This window comes from Tiliqua scincoides, chromosome 1 (genome assembly GCF_035046505.1).
Source record: "Tiliqua scincoides isolate rTilSci1 chromosome 1, rTilSci1.hap2, whole genome shotgun sequence".
In the NCBI taxonomy this organism is placed as follows: Eukaryota; Metazoa; Chordata; class Lepidosauria; order Squamata; family Scincidae; genus Tiliqua; species Tiliqua scincoides.
The window spans coordinates 263,363,354-263,385,367 of record NC_089821.1 but is presented as its reverse complement, the minus strand read 5'-3'; the positions used below and the strand labels follow the sequence as shown (position 1 = coordinate 263,385,367).

The 22,014-nt window shown below is 45.3% G+C and overlaps 1 protein-coding gene across 1 annotated transcript in view; it reads right to left on the bottom strand.

Moving 5' to 3' along the window:
- Positions 1-1,222: 1,222 nt before the first annotated feature.
- Positions 1,223-22,014, bottom strand: part of TTC7A (tetratricopeptide repeat domain 7A) — a 221,465-nt gene continuing 200,673 nt past the window's right edge. Inside the window, exon 22 of the mRNA XM_066611825.1 lies at positions 1,223-1,542. Within this exon, the coding sequence (XP_066467922.1) occupies positions 1,321-1,542 (222 nt within the window). The 3' untranslated portion in view covers positions 1,223-1,320. The remainder of the gene's footprint in view (positions 1,543-22,014) is intronic.

Genomic DNA, 22,014 nt, shown 5'->3' with positions numbered 1-22,014 from the left:
TGTGTTTTCTTTCACTCTTATGAAACTTTGAATAATGTAAGTGTGAAACCTCTATTACTAAAGGGCTGGAGAACAATCTATCACCTATCCCATGAGTGTACAGCAGTGATGAGGGATGGCTATATGGGAGGCGCACTCTGGTCTCCTGTGAAAGTAATGGCCAGACTCTGCAGTGTGGGCAAGCAGCCAATCTCCAGACAGGGAGGGCAAGAAAGTGGGCTCAGCTGAAGTCTCTGTTGATCCTTCTGCATGTGCTCTATCACTGAGTTATGGCCCTTCCAAATGGTTTGGTCATCGTGGATGTAAACATCGAGACAGTTCTAACTTTGGAGCAAGGCACATGGCCAGGACACATAACAGCAGCTTGACTTGGAGAAATTAAGAAGATGCTTTCCTGGTCATGGAAATAACAGGCTGGGGAAAGGTTTCCCCTGTTAAATTTCTGCTTGTCTGGATGCTGTTAAAGGCACAGTAGTAAACATTATAACCATTTAACCATCAGGTGTCAGTTATAGTGCAGGGAGGAAGAGGCTTCAATGACCCCAAAAGTTGCACATGTTCTTAATGCATTTAACTCACAGAGTTCTGTGAGGAAAGCTAAAAAGGAGAATATATTTGATGGTAATGATTGCCCTGTCAGCCTGAGTATCAGGTTAACGCAGTGGCAGTGAGCCCAGCTAAAGTGTCAAGGCAAAGTTGAGGGATGCAAGTTAAGGGTCAATGTGGTAACTTTTGGATCTGTGCAAGTCCTTTCGTAGCATTTTAGGCACTAAGGTGGCATGATGTAGGTTAGCTTAGTGGGAGAACTGTTGTGTCACTCATCATCCACAGGCACTATTATCCAATAGGTGCCAGTGACATATATACAATCACAGTCTAAACTAAACCTGTACAACCTGTGACTCATCAATTGAACTGTGCCCATAAGCCACATCTCTCCACCCCTCCCTAAATTTACCATTTTTGTAGCCGCAGGCAGACAGCAGTTCTGTCTGATCAACTGAGCCCCTCCTGAGTTGTCATATGTGTCTGGTGACCTGTGTTCAGTATTATATCTTGTGCAGGCCAGCACAGAAAATTGCACCAGTTTCACCAATTCTAGAAAAAGAATTGCATTTTCCCAGCAGCAATTACATATTGTGGTTTGAGTGCTGGGACAATGTGATATCCCTGAAACAGAAGCACTTCCTAGAAGAAAGATGTTGGAATTCTGGGCAATGAATAAGCAACAACTACATATTTATTGCACTGTGGCCTGTCACCTGGGTGTGCTATTGGAACAGGCTCTATAGAATGCATGCACATAGTCTTCAGCCTTCTTCACAGTTCCCTGGGAATAACCGTAAATGGGATGACAGGGCTGCTGGATTCGAGGTCCAAAGCTGTCATGAAGCACTCGGCAGCAGCTTCATTTTTGCCCTGAGCATGAAGCACTTCTCCAAGACTATTCCAGGCTTTGTGGTTGGTGCTCTGGACCTGGACCGCATCCTGCAGAACCTTCTGAGCCAAGTTACTTCGCCCAAGCCTGTTCAGTACCAGCCCCTGCCAAGAAAAGACCATACACTGCTAGTTCACAATCAAGCAAAGTTGTTCAGTAGCATTCCTGACAGTGGGACCAAACAGAAACTATATGGGATTTGAGGGGCTATTCAGTATGTATTAGTTCAGGAAACAAGGAACAACTTGTCCACCAACTTATAACTGGAAAACATATCCTCAGATCTCTTAACGGGCTTCAATTCCTCAGCTTCTCATTCCAATTTACAATACAAAAGTCCAAAGGTCGTGATGGAATGTCTAGGAACAATGAAATATTCCCCAGTGGTTTTTGCATGTTCTCATTTTTTTATGTTTGATTTGAACTGTAAGAACACTGGAACAGTGTTGCTGAATCAGACCAAGAGTTAACCCATTCCAATACTCTATGTTGACATTGGCCTCTCAGATATTATTATTATTATTATTATTATTATTATTATTATTATTATTATTATTATTATTATTATTATACTTTATTTTTACCCCGCCTTTCTCCCCGAAGGGACACAAGGCAGCTTACAAAACAAGGTTAAAACAAGTTAAAAACATAATTTAAAAGCAGATAAAAACATAACATATCATAAAAACAGTAGACAGATAAAAACTAATCAGGTAAGATCATAGGGCAGCAAATTATAAAAGGATCAGGCCTTTGAGCAGATGTTTAAAAATGTTAAGAGATGTTAAAAAGATGTTAAAAAGGCCAGGATCTCAGAAGGCTTGTCTAAACAGGAGGGTCTTCAGAACTCGCTGGAAAGTTACAAGAGAGGGAGCCGTTCTTAAGTCAAGGGGAAGGGAATTCCATAGTGTTGGTGCCACTACTGAGAAGGCCCTATTTCTTGCCGCTGCCCCACGTACCTCCCTAGGCGGCACTTGTAAAAAGGCCTTCTCTGATGACCTAAGAGGATGAGCCGGATTGTATGGGATAGATACCTGTGGAAAGCTTACAACCAGGACATGGTGGGGATAGCAGCATCCTGTTGCAACAGCATCTCACTCGGAGGTATACTGCTGATGCACGTGGAATAACCATTTAAAACTTAGGACTAATTACCATTGTAAGTAGTGTTACATGTGTTGCACATGTAACCATTTGTTATGAACCTCTCCCCATTGAATCTGTTGTTAAGGTCATCTAAACTAGTGACCATTACTGTAACTATGTGTTCTGTGAATATGTCCTTCCTCTTATTTGTCCTGATCTTATTACCAATAAATTTCAGTGGATGACCTCTCTAGTTCTCATATTTTAAGCAAATAAATTCCCTATATTCACTTTCTCCACATTCACAATTTTGTATATCATATTCTTCAATCATCCGTGTTTTTTTCTAATGAAAGCAGAGCTTAATCCTATGCATGTTTACTCAGAAATAAGTTCCATTATAGTCAATGGGGCTTCCTCCCAGGTAAATGTGGATAGGATTGCAGATGCAGTCTGGTTTCTCAAAAATGCCATGTAAGATCACAAGCCAAGCCCTGCTGGATCAGGCCAGAGGCCTATTTAGTCTAGCATATGTTTCCCACAGTGACCAACCAGAAGCGGATAGGAAGCCCACCAGCAGAACATGGAAGGAATATCTTTCACCACTGTTCCCCACCCCAGCAACTAGAATTCTACTAGAATTCAAATGCATGCTGCCTTCGAACTGGATGTTTATCTTAGCTATCTTTGAAAACAGCCACTGTTAGAATACATTCACAATTGCGTCCAATATTTTATTTAAGCTAGTGGTCACCATCACATCATGGGGCAGGGAATTCCACAAATTGTTTGAAGAACTACTTTTGTCTGTCATGACTCTGTTGCCAGTAGTAAAGATACTCCAACTCTTATAGTTGCCCCTTGTCTGTACTTTTTCCAGCTCTACAAAATCTATCTTGAGAAAAGAACTGCACACAGTATTCTAAATATAGGTACACCATAGATTTATATAACAGTTTCAGGATATTTGCTATTTTATTCATTTTCCCATGCAGGGCCTATTCTGTTTGACCAATGAATGCAACAGCAAATGCTAGGGGATTGATGGGGGAGGGGAAGGAGCGAGCTGTGTTAACGTATTTAGTACTCTATATGTTGGTTTTCTGATAAAAGTAATGAGAATTAAAATTTTAAAAGTAACATTTCTCCATTAAAAACAAGGAAGAGTCAAACGTGAGGATGATTTTCAAAGACTTTTTGTATTTCTTTGGTGCCTCTCTGGCACCATTGTGGAGATGTGTGAAAAGACGCTTGCAAAAGAAAGGGAAGGATGATGATGTCACGGCACCATGTAGCCTATCAGACCTGGCAACATGACCTAGTCATTAAGGCAGGTATTCTTAACCTTTTAAGATTACAGACCCTCCTCACGCATGGATTGCCCAATATTTTCATCATACCCCTTTCACCAGAATCATCATCATCACCAGTCCTACCAATATGACTTCAAAAGATGCCAATAGCTTGGTTTTACTTTACCTATGGATAGCTAGGAACAGAATGCCTCAGCCTATATTGATAATGGTGATAGTAATAATCAAATCTAACATTTTTTGAAATTGTTCAGAGATCGTGTTCTGTATGCCCATCATTTGGTTCCCATATCCCCGGGTAAGAATCCCTGCACTAAGGGCAAAAGAAACCTTAGCACAGCCCTTGCTCTGATCCTGGGAGTGAAAGAGGGAGCCCAGCAACCCAGCTGCTTTGGCATCCTAGTTAATACCCAAAAGTCAGGCTCAAATTACCCTCTCTCTAAATGCCAGCCTGCCCCATTCATATGCAAAGGAGTGGACAATGCTATTTAACAGGAGGAAGGAGCAAGGTGTGCTTGAACACTCTCCTTTATCAGTGCAGCACCTCCCTTGAGGTGCTTTTCTTTCAGAAAAAGACAATATGAGGGACAAGCTAAGAATGACAGGCCTAGAAGGCAATTCTGCCCCTGCCTGCATGTCCCTTTGCTTCCTTAAAGTAGAACTCCAAATTGAAATATTCATAGGGTAAACCTGAATTCAAAGAGATGTTTTTGCTTCTTTTGAGTGATACTCAGACCTTCCTTGTGGAGATTTATTAACAGTAAACACTGCATTGCAAAGTGAAGGTGCCGGTAAACCTGTAAACCAGGGCTTTTCAAACCAGGGCATCGCGACACCCCAGCCTGCGGGCCCTGGCCCCTGCCCCCGCCCCTGCTGCCTCCTCCCTCCCGCCCACGCAAGAACTTAGTTACTCTCAAACTCTCCCAGAGAGTTTGAGAACCACTGCTATAAACCCATCTGTAACTCGGTGAAAGAGCACCTGCTTTGCATGCAGAAAGTCTCTGCATCGGTGCCCAGCATCTCCAAGTAGGAATGATAAAAACTGTTCATCTGAAACCCTGAACTGCCCCTGGCAGTTTCTGTTGATACTGTGTCACCAGCTGGAGCAATGGTCTGACTCAAGAGGTAGATAACAGCAGTGGTGTAGCTAAGGAGGGATCTGGGAGGGCAGGGCCTTTGGTACCATGCCTTGAGGGGTGACAGCAATTGAAACAGTTGCGAGCCACTCAGAGCAGTGTGCAACTATTCCAAGTGCCCACAACCTGGAAGTAATTGGTGGTGATGTCATCACATCACTGCAGTTACTTCCGGATCAGGCACTTCTGGGGAGTGATGTTGAGAGTCACAGCTCCGGATACTAGAGGAGCCAATGACACCACTGGATAACAGATTCATAGAGTCGTTTACTGTGGCCAGCGTCCCTGGGTAGTGGGGTGTGCAAATCAAGGGCCCGGTTCCAGTGAAAGCCGATCCATGTATGAAAACAGGTTTCTGTGTGCAGACTGACTCCAGTCCCCACAACACACAGAAGAAGCTGCTGTGACGTGTAAGGAGAGAGTGAATCCTCCAATCTACAGCAGCTCAACCTGCTGGCCCCAATTCAGAGATCTTTGAATTAAGCTGTGTCAGCTGCAGTGTCTGTGGGCTCCTTTCTCCACTTTTGGACAGGGGTGGTGATACCAGGGTAGATACCTTCTTCCTCCATTCTGCCGATCATTTATTCAGCAGAGGGTGGTGCTGGAGGGAGAGAAGGCGATGCAAGACTGTGGCACTCCCCCCATGCATCTCTGGATTGGGTGGAAAGAATTACAGCCTCAGGAAGCCGTTTTTACAGCATGTATTTTTGACTCCCTGAAGCTGGCATGACATATAGCGCCGAACGCTTTGTTTCCCTGAAGAATCCACCCTGGAGAGCTGCAGCTTTCTGGCAGAATTTTATATATCCCCACAGAGTCTGGCAAGCGGTAAACAATGCCTTCATGTTGTTGTCATGTAGAGTCCAGCTGGGATCTGCCCACGATGCAAAATGAAAGGGGGGGAGGGAGGGAGAAGAAGTCTATCCATTTATCCTCCCGCAAAAGGGCAATTTACATTTTTAGCTGGGCATTTTTTTTTGTAGTTTTCCTAATGAAAGTTCAGTTTCTCAGTTTCCATAGAAACTCCTCTTGTTGAGGTGCACGAATAATTTCATAAAGCCAGCAGAGATCCAAGGAAGATTAGCAATTAGTATACTTTTGAAAAAAGAAAATAATTAATGGTATCATCCTTCTGTTATTCTAGCCAAAGTGGAACTGCTTTTCCGCTTTGTTGTTATGCTGGCGTTTTATTTATTTTCCCTGTTATCATTACACAAGTCACTGGAAGATACAGCCTCAAGGCATCAGAGGGGTATACATCCTTTTGAATATCCCTCAGGCTCTTAAGGACTCCAGTCCTGTTTATTCATGTCCCAGGTTGGGAAAGGGTTCTGTTCTGCACAGAGCAGCTAATAATCTTGTTTTCCTTGGACTTGGCTTATGAGAACTAGCATTCTGTAGTGTCTGAAGACACTACATTGTTTGATTCAAACATATGCCCAGATAATAATGTGAATGCAAAGTTGGGGGAAGAATGGGGGGGGGGCAGTGGGTAGCCTTCCCACTGATTGCAAGTTGGTCTCAAGAGTCATGTTGAGAGAAACAAAAAAATTGCAAGGGGAACAATATTTGTAGGAGACATTTGGAAGGCAGAGAAGGGCTATGCACTTCCCTCTTAGCTTCCAATTCTCTCCTACAAATGTTCCCTCCAGTCATGTTATCAGATAAACATGGGACTGGGAACTCCATGTTTACTCCACCTCCATGGGTGGGTAATATGTAGTTCTACCCTTAAGGACAGAACTCAATATGGCCAAAACAACTGGAATGTGGGGTGGATCTGGGCCAGCCCCACACAGGTCACTTTGGAATAGACTGGGAGTCACTGTGGCAGCAGTGGTGGGCAAGGCAGCAAATTTGGGTACTGTAAGGGATGGGTGGGTAAGCAGGGTGTGCAGGCACATGGGACAGTGGAGCTTAAAAGCCCACCACCTGAGGGAACTGAGAGCCCAATCCTATGCATGTCTACTCAGAAGTAAGTCCCATTATAGTCAGTGGGGGTTACTCCCAGGAAAGTGTGGGTAGGATTGTAGCCTGAGAGCCTGAAAGGGGCCTTGATTGGGGCTAGTCCAGAGTTAGTGCCCAAGGAAGTGGATCAGCCTGGATGGGGAGAAGGAGGAGTAGGCTGGCTTGCTAACCCACTCCCCTCCCTTGGATTCTAAGGCTTTGCAGCCTTCACAGAACTCCTCCCTGCCTGCTCTGCAGACCCCAGAACAACTCCAGTGCCCCCTGGACCCCTGCAGTAGACTGTAGGCCCTGGGGATCTGGACCTCAGGTTCCTGCCTTCTCCCTTTGCACCACCTGCCCCAGGAGTCACAGCATATCTCTTGATTTCTCATCATTCAATCTGCAGCTGTACACTTGCATTGGCTCCCTTGAAAAGCAATGCATCGGAGCTGATGTTGAGTGATATGAACATCCTATCTACATTCCTTCAAACATGCAGGTTACTGCCTGATGCTGTTGTCAAGTGATAAACATGCATGTGTGACCCTGCCCTTTCTTCTTTCATTACAGGAAAATGACTGAACATCCCTTCTACTATAGAGCTGGTTTAGACTCTCCAACAAACTTTGGTGCAACATGAATTCAACTCAACCAAGTATTGAGCTCATGCGCTCCCAGCTCCCTCCTCCTGTTCCATCCTCATCTCATGTATCTGGCTATGAAGGTGGAATTCTGGTTTATTAAACCACATCTTTGTGTGTTGTCTGAAGGAGCTGTACTTTAGCTGTGATTTACAAACCAGGATAAGAAACCAAGATCAAAAATAGTGGATTCATATCCTTGTTTGAAAATCACAGTTAAACCATGGCTCTTGATTAAAAGAAGGGTTTTTGCATCACAGCTTCATGCCTGAGAAGGAAAAAGTGCAAAAGTGCTTGGTTTCATGATCCAAAAAATCTTGGTATTTGCATGGGAAAGGCGGGATATAAATTTATCAAACAAACAAACTTTTCTGAACCGGGCCTCTGTGTGCAGATATCTTGCAAACCATCATTAGACCAGGGATGCCCAAACCCCGGCCCTGGGGCCACTTGCGGCCCTCGAGGCCTCTCAATGCAGCCCTCAGGGAGCCCCCAGTCTCCAATGGGCCTCTGGCCCTCCAGATATTTGTTGGAGCCCACACTGGCCCAACCCAACTGCTCTCAGTGTGAGGTCGACTGTTTGACCTCTCGCATGAGCTGTGGGATGAGGGCTCCCTCCACTGCTTGTTGTTTCACATCTGTGATGCAGTAGCGGCAGCAAAGGAAAGGCCAGCCTTGCTTTGTGCAAGGCCTTTTATAGGCCTTGAGATATTGCAAGACCTTCATTCATTCATATAAGTTCATCTTTAATATATTCATTTATGAAAACTTATGTAAATTTATTCAAATTTTAAATGTAAATTAATTCTTTTTTCCCCAGGCCCCCAACACAGTGTCAGAGAGACGATGTGGCCCTCCTGCCAAAAACTTTGGACACCCCTGCATTAGACCAAGGTAGCACACCTCTCAACCTGAGTGATTTGTGCTTTCAGTGAGTAAAATGAACATCTCTAATTGTCCAATAATCCAAACAAGGTGTCTCTTTTGCATAACTCAGGATGTGTTACAAGAGCTTCTTTCTTGGAAAACAGCATCAGTAAACACTAGCAATTCAAGGTCCTCTGGAAGAGTGATGCAATCACCACCACCACCACCACCACCCCGCCAAAATGTTTGGGGTGACTTCCCTTCTTGTTTGCATCTTTCAGTCAGTTGCTCTCTTTCCCCCATAGAACCTGAAATGTGAAGATAAGAGGGGGTGGGATTCTGGAGCAAGTGGAGGAAACAGGAACCTTTTGGCTATCATCGCAGCCCACAGCAGCTTGCAAGATGTCAGTCATTTCATCTTGCACTCTCTTCTTGATTCAGGGCAGGTCGTGTGACATGCTAGATCTATAGCCTTTGAAGGCCTATTATAAAAAATACATGAAACAATAAAACATAAAGTAGGCTGCCTGACGGAGTACTCAGCGGGTACCTGCCAAGTGCAATGAATCAGGCAGCACATGACTTAATGTGTTACTGTGGGAGCCAAATCTGGATGGAAGTCTTCATTATTCAAGGCTGTCTCAAGAAATCTGCCTGACTACACTTGTGCTATGGAAGATACAACATGGCAGCTGAGAGCCTACTCCAGGCATTATTTATTTATTATAGTTATACCCCACTTTACCTCCAAATTGCTCAAGACAGTGTACATTGTTCTTCCTACCCCTGCTTTAGCCTCACAGCAACTCTGAGATATGTAAGGTTTAAGCAGAGAATGTGGCCCGAGGTCACCCATCCACTAAGAATGCAATCCTAACCAACTTTCCAGCACTGGCATAGCTGTGGCAGTGGGGCATGTGCTGCATCCTGCAGTTGGGGAGCACCCATGGAGGCCTCCTCAAGATTAGGCAATGTTTGTTCCCTTACCTTGGAGTTGCATTGCCCTTATGTCAGGGCTGGAAAGTGGGTTAGGATTGCGCCCTAAGTTTCATAGTCAATGGAAATTTGAATCTGCAACTCCATTTTTCTAAGCCAGGGGTGCCCAAACCCCAGCCCTGGGGCCACTTGCAGCCCTCGAGGCCTCTCAGTGCAGCCCTCAGGGAGCCCCCAGTCTCCAATGGGCCTCTGGCCCTCCGGAGTTATGTTGGAGCCCACACTGGCCCAACGCAATTGCTCTCAGTGTGAGGGCGACTGTTTGACATCTCACGTGAGCTGTGGGATGAGGGCTCCCTCCACTGCTTGCTGTTTCAGGTCTGTGATGCAGTAGCGGTGGCAAAGGAAAGGCCAGCCAGCCTTGCTTTGTGCAAGGCCTTTTAGAGGCCTTGAGCTATTGCAAGACCTTCCTTCATTCATATAAGTTCATCTTTAATATATTCATTTATGTAAACTTATGTAAACATATTCAAATTTTAAATGTAAATCAATTCTTTTTTTCCCTGGCCCCAGACATAGTGTCAGAGAGACGATGGCCAAAAACTTTGGACACTCCTGTTCTAAGCAGTACACTACAATGGTTCTCACTTTCCATTTTAGTCTGTGTGTGCCTGAGGACAGGCCACAGTCCAGAGTGACAGTCATATCTGGAGTTGGCTGGAGGGGAGATCCCTGGGCTTGCCACAGACCCCCTAAGGACCACTGCCAGCAACTTTAATTACAGCATCTCTCTTAGTGGTCCCAGAGGCATCAATTTTTGTGAGCCAACTTGGAAACCATAAATAAACAACATGACAGTAAACCCTGATTTGCTACCAAGTGTACATGTGATAGGCAGAACTGGCCAAGACTTTCAGATGCCTGATGCAAGTCTCCAAGAAGATACTCTAGCTAGCCCAATACTCTCCTCTTCTCTCTGCCACACTTCCTCTTCTGTTCTGCATCCCTTCTTCCTTTCAGATAGGGTTTGTTATAAGGCTGGCCCTATTGACAGAAGCTGTGGATAGTTCTAAATCCCTGATGAATGTACAGTGGGTCCCCTTTATCCACAAATTCAGAACCTGCAGATTTGACCCACTATCAGTTCTGAACCTGTGGCTGGAGGACCCACCAAAGATCTCCCAGACATGACCTGAGGTCTTCTGAGTCATGGAGAGGTTGCATGCAGCCTCCCTGTGCCTCAGAATGCCTGCTGGAGCCTTTTTGCAGGCACTTCCATTTTTTGCCGAAGTTTTCAGCATCCACAGGGGTTCCAGGAACAATGCTGAGGACCGACCTGTACATGTATGGGATGGGGTGCCTAAATGGAAGGGCAGTCAGAAGGGACAACTGTCCCTCATTTTAGGCCACTAGAGATTATTATTGCTGACATGCTCCTGTACACAACTCTCATAATACCACCAATTTGAAATACTGTGCTTGGTTCTGGTCACTCCAGCTCAACAAGGATATCCTAGAGCAGTGATTTTCAACCTTTTTCATCCCACAGCAAACTGACAAGGCACTAAAATTGTCAAGGCATACCACCAGGTTTTTGATAATTGACAAGGCACACCATGCTGCCAGTGGGGGCTCACATTTCCCATTGGCCCTATTAATAAATGACCTTCCCCCAAATTCCTGTGGCACACCTGTGGACCACTCGCGGCACACCAGTGTGCCACGGCACAGTGGTTGAAAATGGCTGTCCAGAGCTTGAAAAGGGGCAGCAACCAAATGATTGGGGATTGGGTTGGAGCATCTTCCCTCTGAGGAATGGCTATAGTATTGGAGGCTTTTTTAGTTTAAAAAAGAAAGACGATTTCTACAGGGGGTACAGGGGGACATAGAAGTTTGTACAGTTATGCATGGGGTGAAGAAGTGGACAGAGAAGTTTCTCTCTCTCTCTTTTATAATAATTGAACTCAGTATCACCCTATGGAACTGATGGGCAGGCAAAAGGAAGTGCTTCTTCACATGACATGTAATCAATGTACAGAATTTGCTGACACAAGATAACAATAATAATAACTAGGTAGTTATTCGGATTAGTCATCGGATTACTAGTCATCGGATTACTCCTCTGACTTTATTCAAGGCGTTTTTTCATAGGCAGGTGTTTCTAAATCCTTCAAGGGGATTTTTACAATCATAGAGGTTCTCTGTTTCAGGAACCAACAACATTTCAGAATGGATCTTCCTGGTTTGGTCTCAGTTCTGGCCTCCAGTTCTCCCATGCAGGCTGACAAGCAGCTCCATCTCTCAATGGAGGGCAGTCAAGACGCTTCTTGCTCACACCAAGAGCAGGTGGAATCACTCAGCTTGGCTTGTCAGCTGCTTTAAGGTCTCGCCATTTTCTGCCGTTGAGGGAGCTGCCCGTATCCTCAAACTGTGATCTTCTGATGTTATCTTCAGGCTAACGGAGGCTCTACCCTCTAGACCAGACCTCCTGCCCAGACCAGACCTCCTGCCCTCCTGATGTGGTAGTGGCTGGGCTATTCCAAGACTCCTGATGCCTGAGGCAGCCTCCCACGTGTTGCCCTCTTTACATGATGATGTGCCAGCCTATGCATCTCCGACTCTAGCTCAGCACTCTCCTGCCTGCCACATTTCCTCTTCTTCTCTGTCCCCCTCTTTCCAGTTTTTTGATCAAGAAACAGGAAGTGGTTGTGATCGCCTTCTGGAGGGCTCTGTGCTGCGTGGGAAGCCCTGCTGAGGCTGGTACTGGCCCCCCCTAACCCCCGGGAGATTGCTGCAGGTGGCAGTGAGTGGCAACGCACCCCTGCACCCAGATCAGAGGCACAGTGCTGGGCATTGTGTCTCTGCCTTCCCCCCCCCCCCACTGCCTGCAGCAAAGACTTAGTGGCTCTCAAACTTTCCCTGAGAGTTTGAGAACCACTGGCTTAATGTAATGCTTAGTTTGGTCTTCATTGAACAAGTATTGTGCTGAACAGGAGAATTGGTCTGAGTTCTCAGAATGCATGCAAAAGGCACAAATCCTTTTGCTTTAGACCAGGGGTCTCCAAACTATGGTCTGGAGGCCAGATCTAGCCTGCTGTAAGATTTTACCTAGCCCACAGCATGGTGGTGGGGAAGTCTTAACATTCCAGCCTGCAGCAGTCTGCTGATGAGCCGGGTAACCACAGAACCTTGCACAGGGGAGATGCTTCCATGGAAGATCGCCCCAGAAGGCTCTGCATTTGTGAAGACTCCCTTAAATCTTAAAGTTTAAAGATAGTCTGTGAGAGGTAGACTTTGAGTCTTGTGCACTGACCGGGAAGCAGCCAAAGTGAGGGAGGGAGAGGGTGAAGGGGTGGGGCCACAGCTTATATGGCACCAAAAAAAAAAAAAAAAAATCAAACTGAGGGCAGGTGACCTGACATTTTTTTTATTTTCCACTTAACAAAAAGTTAACCAAACTCATCGGGTAGCAAATTACCAGCAACTTGCTAACAGGTCGATGAAAGTGTCGACCCAATGTGCGGCGGCAGCGAAGAAGGCCAATTCTATGCTTGGGATCATTAGAACAGGTATTGAGAACAAAACGGCTCATATTATAATGCTGTTGTACAAATCAATGGTAAGGCCACACCTGGAGTATTGTGTCCAGTTCTGGTCGCCGCATCTCAAAAAAGACATAGTGGAAATGGAAAAGGTGCAAAAGAGAGCGACTAAGATGATTACTGGGCTGGGGCACCTTCCTTATGAGGAAAGGCTACGGCGTTTGGGCCTCTTCAGCCTAGAAAAGAGGCCCCTGAAGGGGGAAATGATTGAGACATACAAAATTATGCATGGCAAGGATAATGTGGATAGAGAGATGCTCTTTACACTCTCACATAACACCAGAACCAGGGGACATCCACTAAAGTTGAGTGTTGGGAGGGTTAGGACAGACAAAAGAAAATATTCTTTACTCAGCATGTGGTTGGTCTGTGAAACTCCTTGCCGCAGGATGTGGTGATGGCATCTGGCCTAGACGCCTTTAAACGGGGATTGGACACATTTCTGGAGGAAAAATCCATTATGGGTTACAAGCCATGATGTGTATGCACAACCTCCTGATTTTAGAAATGGGCTATGTCAGGATGCCAATGCAAGGGAGGGCGCCAGGATGCAGGTCTCTTGTTATCTGGTGTGCTCCCTGGGGCATGTGGTGGGCTGCTGTGAGATACAGGAAGCTGGACTAGATGGACCTATGGCCTGATCCAGTGGGGCTGTTCTTATGTTCTTACATCTACCTGGGAAGGTGGCGATATGTATGGGGTGTAGTGGAAAGGTTGGTATTTGTAAACTCATATCCTGCTGATTACAAACAACCTCCAGATAAAACGTATTCACTCATTTAAATTTTATTTATTTATTTAATAAAAAACCTGATATTTTTGGCTCCCACAAATGTATAAAATATACAGTATGGCCTTTCTACTGAAATGTTTGGAGACCCCTGCTTTAGACTACTACTACTACTACTACTACTACTAATAATAATAATAATAATAATAATAATAATGACAGTAGCCTTGTGTTGGTTACCTTCCTTTATCTCGCTTTCATTGGTGCATTTATATACTGTCTTTTGAGCCAAAAGTATTACAATATTAAAAGTAAATGCTGCAACTACGATAAACTCCCAAGCAACCAATTAAGCTGTAGTAATGAATACAGAAGCTGCAGAAAGAAAAACCCAAACAAGCAGTCAAGGAGAACACACTTCTCAAGGAGAAGCAGTCAAAGAACACACTTCCACACTTAAAGGGCCTCTAATGCTTTCGGACAGAGAACACTCTTTCCTTGTAGAGGAAAGCGGCATCAGGAAGGAGCTCTCAGGAGTGAGTTCTAAACCTTTAGGGTCATTGCAGAGAAGGTCCTATCTTGGGTGATCCCCTATTATACTTTAAATGGTGAGCGGACCTGAAGCAGAGGTCTTTTATTTTAAAAACCAATCTTAAGAGATGTAACAAAGAGATCCCAACTACTGCCCTTAGCACACACTGCCCTTTTGTAAACACAATCTTGACTATATTCAAGACTTTTGCTTATTCCCTCCACACATTCAATGATCGCTCCTGTTTATGCTACGTTTTTACTTACATTTTTAAGCTCACTCTTCTTCCAAGGAACTCAGGGAAGCATGCATTACTTTCTCGCCACCCACACATTTTATCCTCACAGGAACCCTCTGAGATAGGTGTGAGATGGCGATTGGCCCAAGATTACCTAATGTGTTTTAGGACTCAGTGGGGATTTAAAGCCAGGGTTTGCTGCTCCTAGTCAGATACTCTAACCCAGGGGTGTCCAAACTTTTTGGCAGGTGGGCCACATCATCTCTCTGACACTGTGTCAGGGGCCGGGGGAAAAAAAGAATTAATTTTCATTTCAAATTTGAATAAATTTACATAAATGAATATATTCATGATGGAACTTATATGAATGAATGAAGGTCTTGCAATAGCTCAAGGCCTATAAAAGGCCTTTCACAAAGCAAGGCCAGTGTTTTCTTTGCTGTTGCTGCTGCAGCATCACAGATGTGAAACAGCAAGCAGTGGACTGAGCCTTCGTCCCACAGCTCACATGAGAGGTTGAAAAGTTGGCTGTCACACTGAGGGCAGCTGCATCAGGCCAGTACGGGCTCCAGCAAATCTCCGGAGGGCCAGAGGCTCATTGGAGACTGAGGGCTCCCTGAGGGCTGGATTGGGAGTTCTGGAGGGCCGCAAGTGGCCCCAGGGCCGGGGTTTGGGCACCCCTGCAATAAACAATACTGTCTCTTATTGCTTTCAAAAGGCTATAGCGGGATGATTTGATTTGACGAAGAGATCTAGGGCCATGTAGTTTTCATTAAGGATCTCCTTTTGTTTCTCTTCCATAATTCACACGCTTAATAAAAAATGTTGCTTTCTTTTTAGAAACCTACCCTGCTTGCTCTGATATTTCCTTAGTTAGTATCTAAGGAATAAAAACCCGGATCTTCTCCAGGAGTCATCCTGAGATTCCAAGGAAGATACCTATTTAGGGCACAAAGGCTGTGGAAGAAAACCCACAGTTCCAACATTCTGGCTTCCCCCTGCTCTTTCATTTCACCAAATGTTAACAGCCTTATTGCTATGGCGTTTGAAGCTTAAATATGATAAAACATTTATTGACATAAAAGGGAGGACCTTAGGCAGCCTTTGAGAAACCGGGAGCTCTGATCTCTTCCCAGGGAGCCTCAGAGAAGCTTGAGAGTAGAAAGAGCTTGCAAAGTCGTGGAGGGGGGGAGATAAAAAGATGTTTTTTCTGCCCCGCTGAATCTGCTCAAAACAAGCAGTGAGCGGGTTGTGTGTAGAAGATTTTGCAGACAATCCAGCTTTCACCAAGACCTAAATGGAAAGGCAGTGACGAGCAGCAGAATGGAATAGGATGCCTCGTCCCTGCATTGAAAATAGACATAAGCACAACGGTTTATTTGTTGTTTTTTCTTCCAGGGCAAAGCTGGCGCTCTCCAGGGCCAGAACTCTCTGAAGTAGATGATGTTGCCATAGTGCAGCTCCGCCAAAGACTTCGGCAACTGCTGTACAAGGCACTAATAACCGCCTCCTTCCCAGACTGACACTCTGCATCATTCCCTGCTTCTCAAAGCACAGGCAAACCACCCTCATGCATATTCAGTGAGGCCAGCGGGACTCCACATGGCCTTGTGGTTCTGGGGTGGTTGAGACTAAACATATTCCCAGAGGGGCTGGCTGGCAGGCAGGCAAGCAATATGTCAACATCACTCTCTAAATGTTTGCATTCTCTCTCTCTTTCTCTCTGCAGCAGGAGCACTTGCCCCCTTGATTCATGCTTTACCCAAACAGCTTAGCCTACTTCCTTCATCCTCTTTCCCCTTGTCCCAGAATCCTATGTGCAGTAGGACAGCATCCCACACTAGGCTTGGGGTGTGGTGGTCCTTGGGCAAAGCTCTGCCCTGGGCTCTTCATGATGCAATGGTGAATAAGTGTTTAGGATCACTAACACACACCTAGCTGCCTCCTCCCAAGCTGTGTGGTTGCTCATTTCTAAGTGCTGCAGCAGCAGCAGCAGAGGCCAGCAACCACCCTTTTTTACCTTTCTGGAGAAGAGACAAAGGAGGCAGGAGGTCTGGTCTAGAGGGTAGAGCCTCCGATAGCCGAAGATAGATAGATAGAAGCTGATAGAAGATAACATCAGAAGGTCGCCAGTTCGAGGACACCGGCAGTTCCATGAACTGCTGAGAATGGCGAGACCTTGAAGCAGCTGACAAGCCCAGCTGAGTGATTCCACCTGCTCTTGGTGAGAGCAAGAAGCGTCTTGGCTGCCCTCTAGGTGAGAGATGGAGCTGCTTGTCAGCCTGCATGGGAGAACCAGAGGCCAGAAGTGAGACCAAACCAGGAAGATCCATTCTGAAATGTTGTTGGTTCTTGAAAGAGAGAACCTCTATGATTGTAAAAAACCCCTTGAGGGATTTAGAAATGCCTACCCATGTAAACTGCCTTGAATAAAGTCAGAGGAGTAATCCGATGACCAGAAAGGCGGTATATAAATAACGAGTTATTGTTTGTCAATTCCTCCTCTTTTCTCCAGGCCCCAGTGCTACTGAGACAGCCCTAGACAGTGATTGCTTTTCTTTATCTCACGGGCTCTGCAGGCTCTTTCACTACAACTGCAAAGATGGGGGGGGGGGAATCAGAGGGAGGGAGGAGCATCCAGGGACACCATTTGACCCTCCAGCAAATGGGCTTTTTCAAAGGCCCTTGAGTCACCTTTGAGGAAGCCTAGCTGCAGATGGGGAGGGTGCAAGAAAGTGGCAATGGTGCAAGTTGCTCTTTTGGCAACTCATGCTGCCACAGCCTGCCCCTTGTCCGGGGCCTCAGCGGTCAACTCATGGACCCCTAGATGGCTGTGTGGCAACATGTGACTTGACTGACCTGTGACTGCCTGTGCTGGTTTATGTGGAATAGATAGATACACTGTCACAATAGTCTCTTTTTCCATTTGTGCCATTTTCTCCACATCATTTTCTTTTGCTTTTGGGGCATGCAAATACAGATTAACATAAGAACAGCCCTGCTGGATCAGGCCGTAGGCCCATCTAGTCCAGCTTCCTGTATCTCACAGGTGAGGGACTGTGTCAAACACCTTCTGAAAGTCCAGATATATAATGTCCACGGGTTCTCCCACATCCACATGCCTGTTGACCTTTTCAAAGAATTCTAAAAGGCAAGAATTTGTGAGGCAAGACTTACCCTTACAGAAGCCATGCTGATTCTCCCTCAGCAAGGCTTGTTCGTCTATGTGTTTTGAGATTCTATCTTTGATGAGACATTCCACCATCTTACCCGGTATAGATGTTAGGCTGACTGGCCTATAGTTTCCTGGGTCCCCCCCCCTTTCCCTTTTAAAAGATCGGTGTGACATTTGCTATCCTCCAATCCTCTGGCACCATGGCTGTTTTGAGGGACAAGTTGCATATTTTAGTCAAGAGATCAGCAACTTCATTCTTCAATTTCTTAATAACTCTTGGGTGGATGCCATCATGCAGCTCAGTGGCTGTGCACATGTTTTACATACTGAAGGTTCAAATTCAGTCTTCTATATCTCCTGTTACAGGACCTTGGGTAATAGGATGGGAAAGAGTTGGGACTTAGAAAGCCACCACCACCCTGAGCAAGGCAGAACTGAGCTAGATGGTCTAATGGGCTGCTTCTGGAATTGCCATTCTTTGTCCATTCACTCTTTATGAACATCTATATATTAGATCATTGCTCTAGCATTTTCTTTCATAGCTGATTTGTAGCAGCTTTTGCTGTACTATCTTTATATCATAGATACATATATTACAATATACATTATATTTTAATATATAATTGCTGCTCCAGTCTGACTAGTGTGGACAGGCAAAGAACTATGAAGATTTTTTGAGGTTTCTGTGCCTTAAATTAAACCATTCATTTTTCAGGGCCAGCCCATTGTATTGCTTCCTGTTGATCCTAATGGGGGATTAGTTAATAATTGCTCCTCAAACTGTTTTCCTATTATTTTTGTTGCTGTTGTGCTCAGCCCACCAGATGTTGTGGCTGGATTTGGGCTGTTGAAAATTGGGATAATGTGTGCTGTTCCAAGTAAATCTGCTTCCTGTAGTTGGTGTATAGTAATTTCATTGACACTTAGGATGTTCAGGTGTTTTTCAAAGTCTTTTGGTATTGCACCTGGAGTGCTGACAGTAATTGGTAGTTTTTTTCTGCCATAAGTGTTTGACTTCAATTTGCAAATCTTTTTATTTTGTGATATTACTGTTGATTTTATAATGAAAAAGTAATTTCACTATAAAAACAAAAAGGCAAAATGAAAAGAAATCAGTAATTAAAACCTATTCAAGGGGCAGAGGGCAATTCTGGGGACAGCTGTGCATTAATCTCCTAGCCAGGATCATCAAAAAGTAAAAAAATGGGTGGAACCTGCAAGTATGAAACACTTATTTGAAGCCGCCAGAGATCTTTCTCTAATGGGACTTACTGGTGAGCAAACATAAAGGAGAATTTTGGCTGTGGCAAAGAACATTACTGCATTATTTACTCAGTGAAACTTATTTCAAGTTAAACATAGGTATGAGTGCGCTGTTAAGCTGCAATTCTATTTATTATTTGTATATGGCATTTACATCTTGCCATTATTTCATTTGACATTGCCTTTGAGAACCTATTCAAACATGCAGTTCAAAGAACACATGGTACAATCCATCCCTTCCTGACTGTACCACCTCAGAATGCCAGTGAGGGCACTGCATGTGTCAGTGCTCTCCCTCAACAACACATGCTTTGCCTGTGCAACTTCAGCATGTCAGGGAGAACCCAAAGCTAAACCTTTTGCCTGACTTGTTAGCTTTCCAAAGACAGGAAGTATTTTATGAGGAGAAGTTAACACATATGCAAAGATTCTGCCACCTGTAGGGTAAGTGCTATAATCCAGAAAGGACTGTATTACATGGCATTCTTGCATATATGAATCAGCTGCCAATTATTCTTAAAATCAGTGCTTTTTTTGTAAAAAAAAAAAGTGCAGGAACTCACAACTTATTAATCTTTTATTTATTTATTTATTTATTTATTTATTTATAAACCGTTTTTTATTGGAGAAATAAAATATTTTTTATGTGCTTCCCCCTAAAGATGAACTTACTTCTGAGTAGACATGCATAGGATTGGGCTGTCAATGTCCACATCCCCTTCCCCCTAGCTACTTTTTCTACACAGGAGGAAAAATACTGTACAGGTGCACTTGTAGCGTGTAGTATGTAGTGTGGCACTACTTTGAGAGGAAGCAGTGAATGGATTCCGAAAAATGGCTTACATGAGTTCCATGTAGTAAAATTACTCTAAGCAACTGTGGGAGTAAGAACAAAAAAGGAATTCTTACATGAGAGGAGTCCTTAGGTGCACATAGAAACAGCTACGTTTGCAAACAAGTGATTAAATATGGTTTAATTCAGGTATCAGAATACTCTGTGTCTTTGGGAAGGCGCTTGGCATGCAATTGTATGTTCTCTGCTGCCCTGAGCAGCTGCTGTGCATTGTTGGAGAGGAGCTGAAAACACTGGCTGGTGGAGGGCATGCTTGTGGGGGAAGGATGAGGAGGATCTCTGGCAAGGCTGGACAGCACATTGTACACACGTAGAATCCCTTTTCACCTGCCCTTAGCATGTGAAAACGGGTGCAGATATATATCTCTGCCAGGATTAAGAGCCCAAACCTAGGTATGTCTACTCTGAAGTAAGTCTTGTTCTAGTCAATGGAGCTTACTCCTAGGAAAGTGCCTAGGATTGCAGCCTAAGAGCCCAATCCTATGCATGTCTACTCAGAAGTCCACTTTAGTGAATGGGGCTTACTGTGGATAGGATGGCAGCTTCAGGGCCCAATCCTGGGCCTGTCTACTCAGAAGTCAGTCCCATTAGAGTCAATGGGGCTTCCTCCCAGGAAGGTGTGGAGAGGACTGCAGCCTCAGAGCCAAAGCGTATGGCTGTCTCCTCAGAAGTCAGTCCCATTAGAGGCAGTGGGGCTTCCTCCCAGGAAAGTGTGGAGAGGACTGCAGCCTCAGAGCCCTTCCTCTGCTTGTCTACTCAGGCTGCAAGGCTATGTCACTTTCCCAGGAATAAGCCCCATTGAACACAATGGAACTTACTTCTGAGTAGATATGCATAGGCTTGGGCTCTCAGGCTGCAAGGCTATGCACCCTTTCCCAGGGGCAAGCCCCACTGAGCACAATGAGACTTACTTACTTCTGAGTAGACACGCCTAGGCTCGTGTTGCAGATTGGCAAGGGGGCTGCACCAGCCAGCTTCCTTCCCCTCCTCCTCTGCCAAGCCAGTACCTGGACATTCCATGGGTGTGGGTGCCGCAGCCTGTCTGCCTGGCTGGCTGGCTGTCCGTCCTCCTCCTCCGTGTTGGCACGTGTCCCCCGCGCCCTCCACCAGCTTGGAAGCTGCGCGGGGAAGCAGAGCGCGGGGGAGGGGAGGCGGGCTGGGCTCAGGTGAGAGCTTGGGGATGGGGGCAGGAGGGGGTCGTTCTGCGGTCAGGCAGGGGCCAGGCGACCACCCACCCTGCACCCCCAGCACCCACCCAGCGAATGCCTCTGTTTTGTTCCCCCCGGAATGCCTCCAAAGGGGAGGGGCCCCTGCAAAAAGGTGCCGCAATCCGTTCCCCCGCGTTCCCTTAGAAAAAAAGCCCTGCTTAAAATTATAGCGGGTTTTCATGTTGCTGTCCCCAATTCCACAGTTGAGAATGAATTTTCTGTGATGCAGTGTCATCACTCAATTAACACCTGAGTGTCGCAAAAAGACACATAACTGAGTGTCTTGCACTCTCAAGGAATTCCACAATGATCACTGGTTTCAAACTCCATTGTGGTTTGCCTTTTCTTCCCCAGTTGTCTCTCCACAACCCCTCTTTCCTTTTAAGAGCTCTCATAATTCTTTGTCCTCTTCAGCTTAGCTTGCTCTTGCACTCTGAAAAGGGCATTCTAATGTGGGCTGAGCCAGCCCAGGGCAATGCAAGTACATGAAGAAAAACCAAATTATTTTGCCGAGTGAAAGATTAAAAAAAAAGAAGCATACCCAATGACAGCAGGAAGGGAGATGCAATATACATGAATTAACTAGTGGTAGCTGTATATATACAGACATACAGCTGTATATATACAGCTGTTTATATATACAGACATAGGTCTGCGAAGTAGGACACAGAATCTTGCCTAAACGAGCAATCAGACTTGATTACAGGCTAGTTTACACTCTACCCTTACATAATGGACTGTTGTTCACAGAATGACTGAAGCATCCAGAGCCAACTCCAGGCTGGAAAGGGTGGGGTTAGCAAAGTGGCATAGCTGCCCCCCCCCCATTATCATGGTGCTGGACATTGGTTTCTCAATGGATCCTCAGTAGCAAGTGTGATCTGGTATTGTGCCCAGTTATGGATTGGCACTGGTGTGGCTGTTTCCACATGGTTGGATTATTTACATGCAGCCCATAGTGACAGGATAGCGCACAACAGGGATGAACCACTGCAGCTGTGTGTGAAGGCAGCCTAAGTTACAATGCCCTTTTTCGTTAATGGCTGACTGCA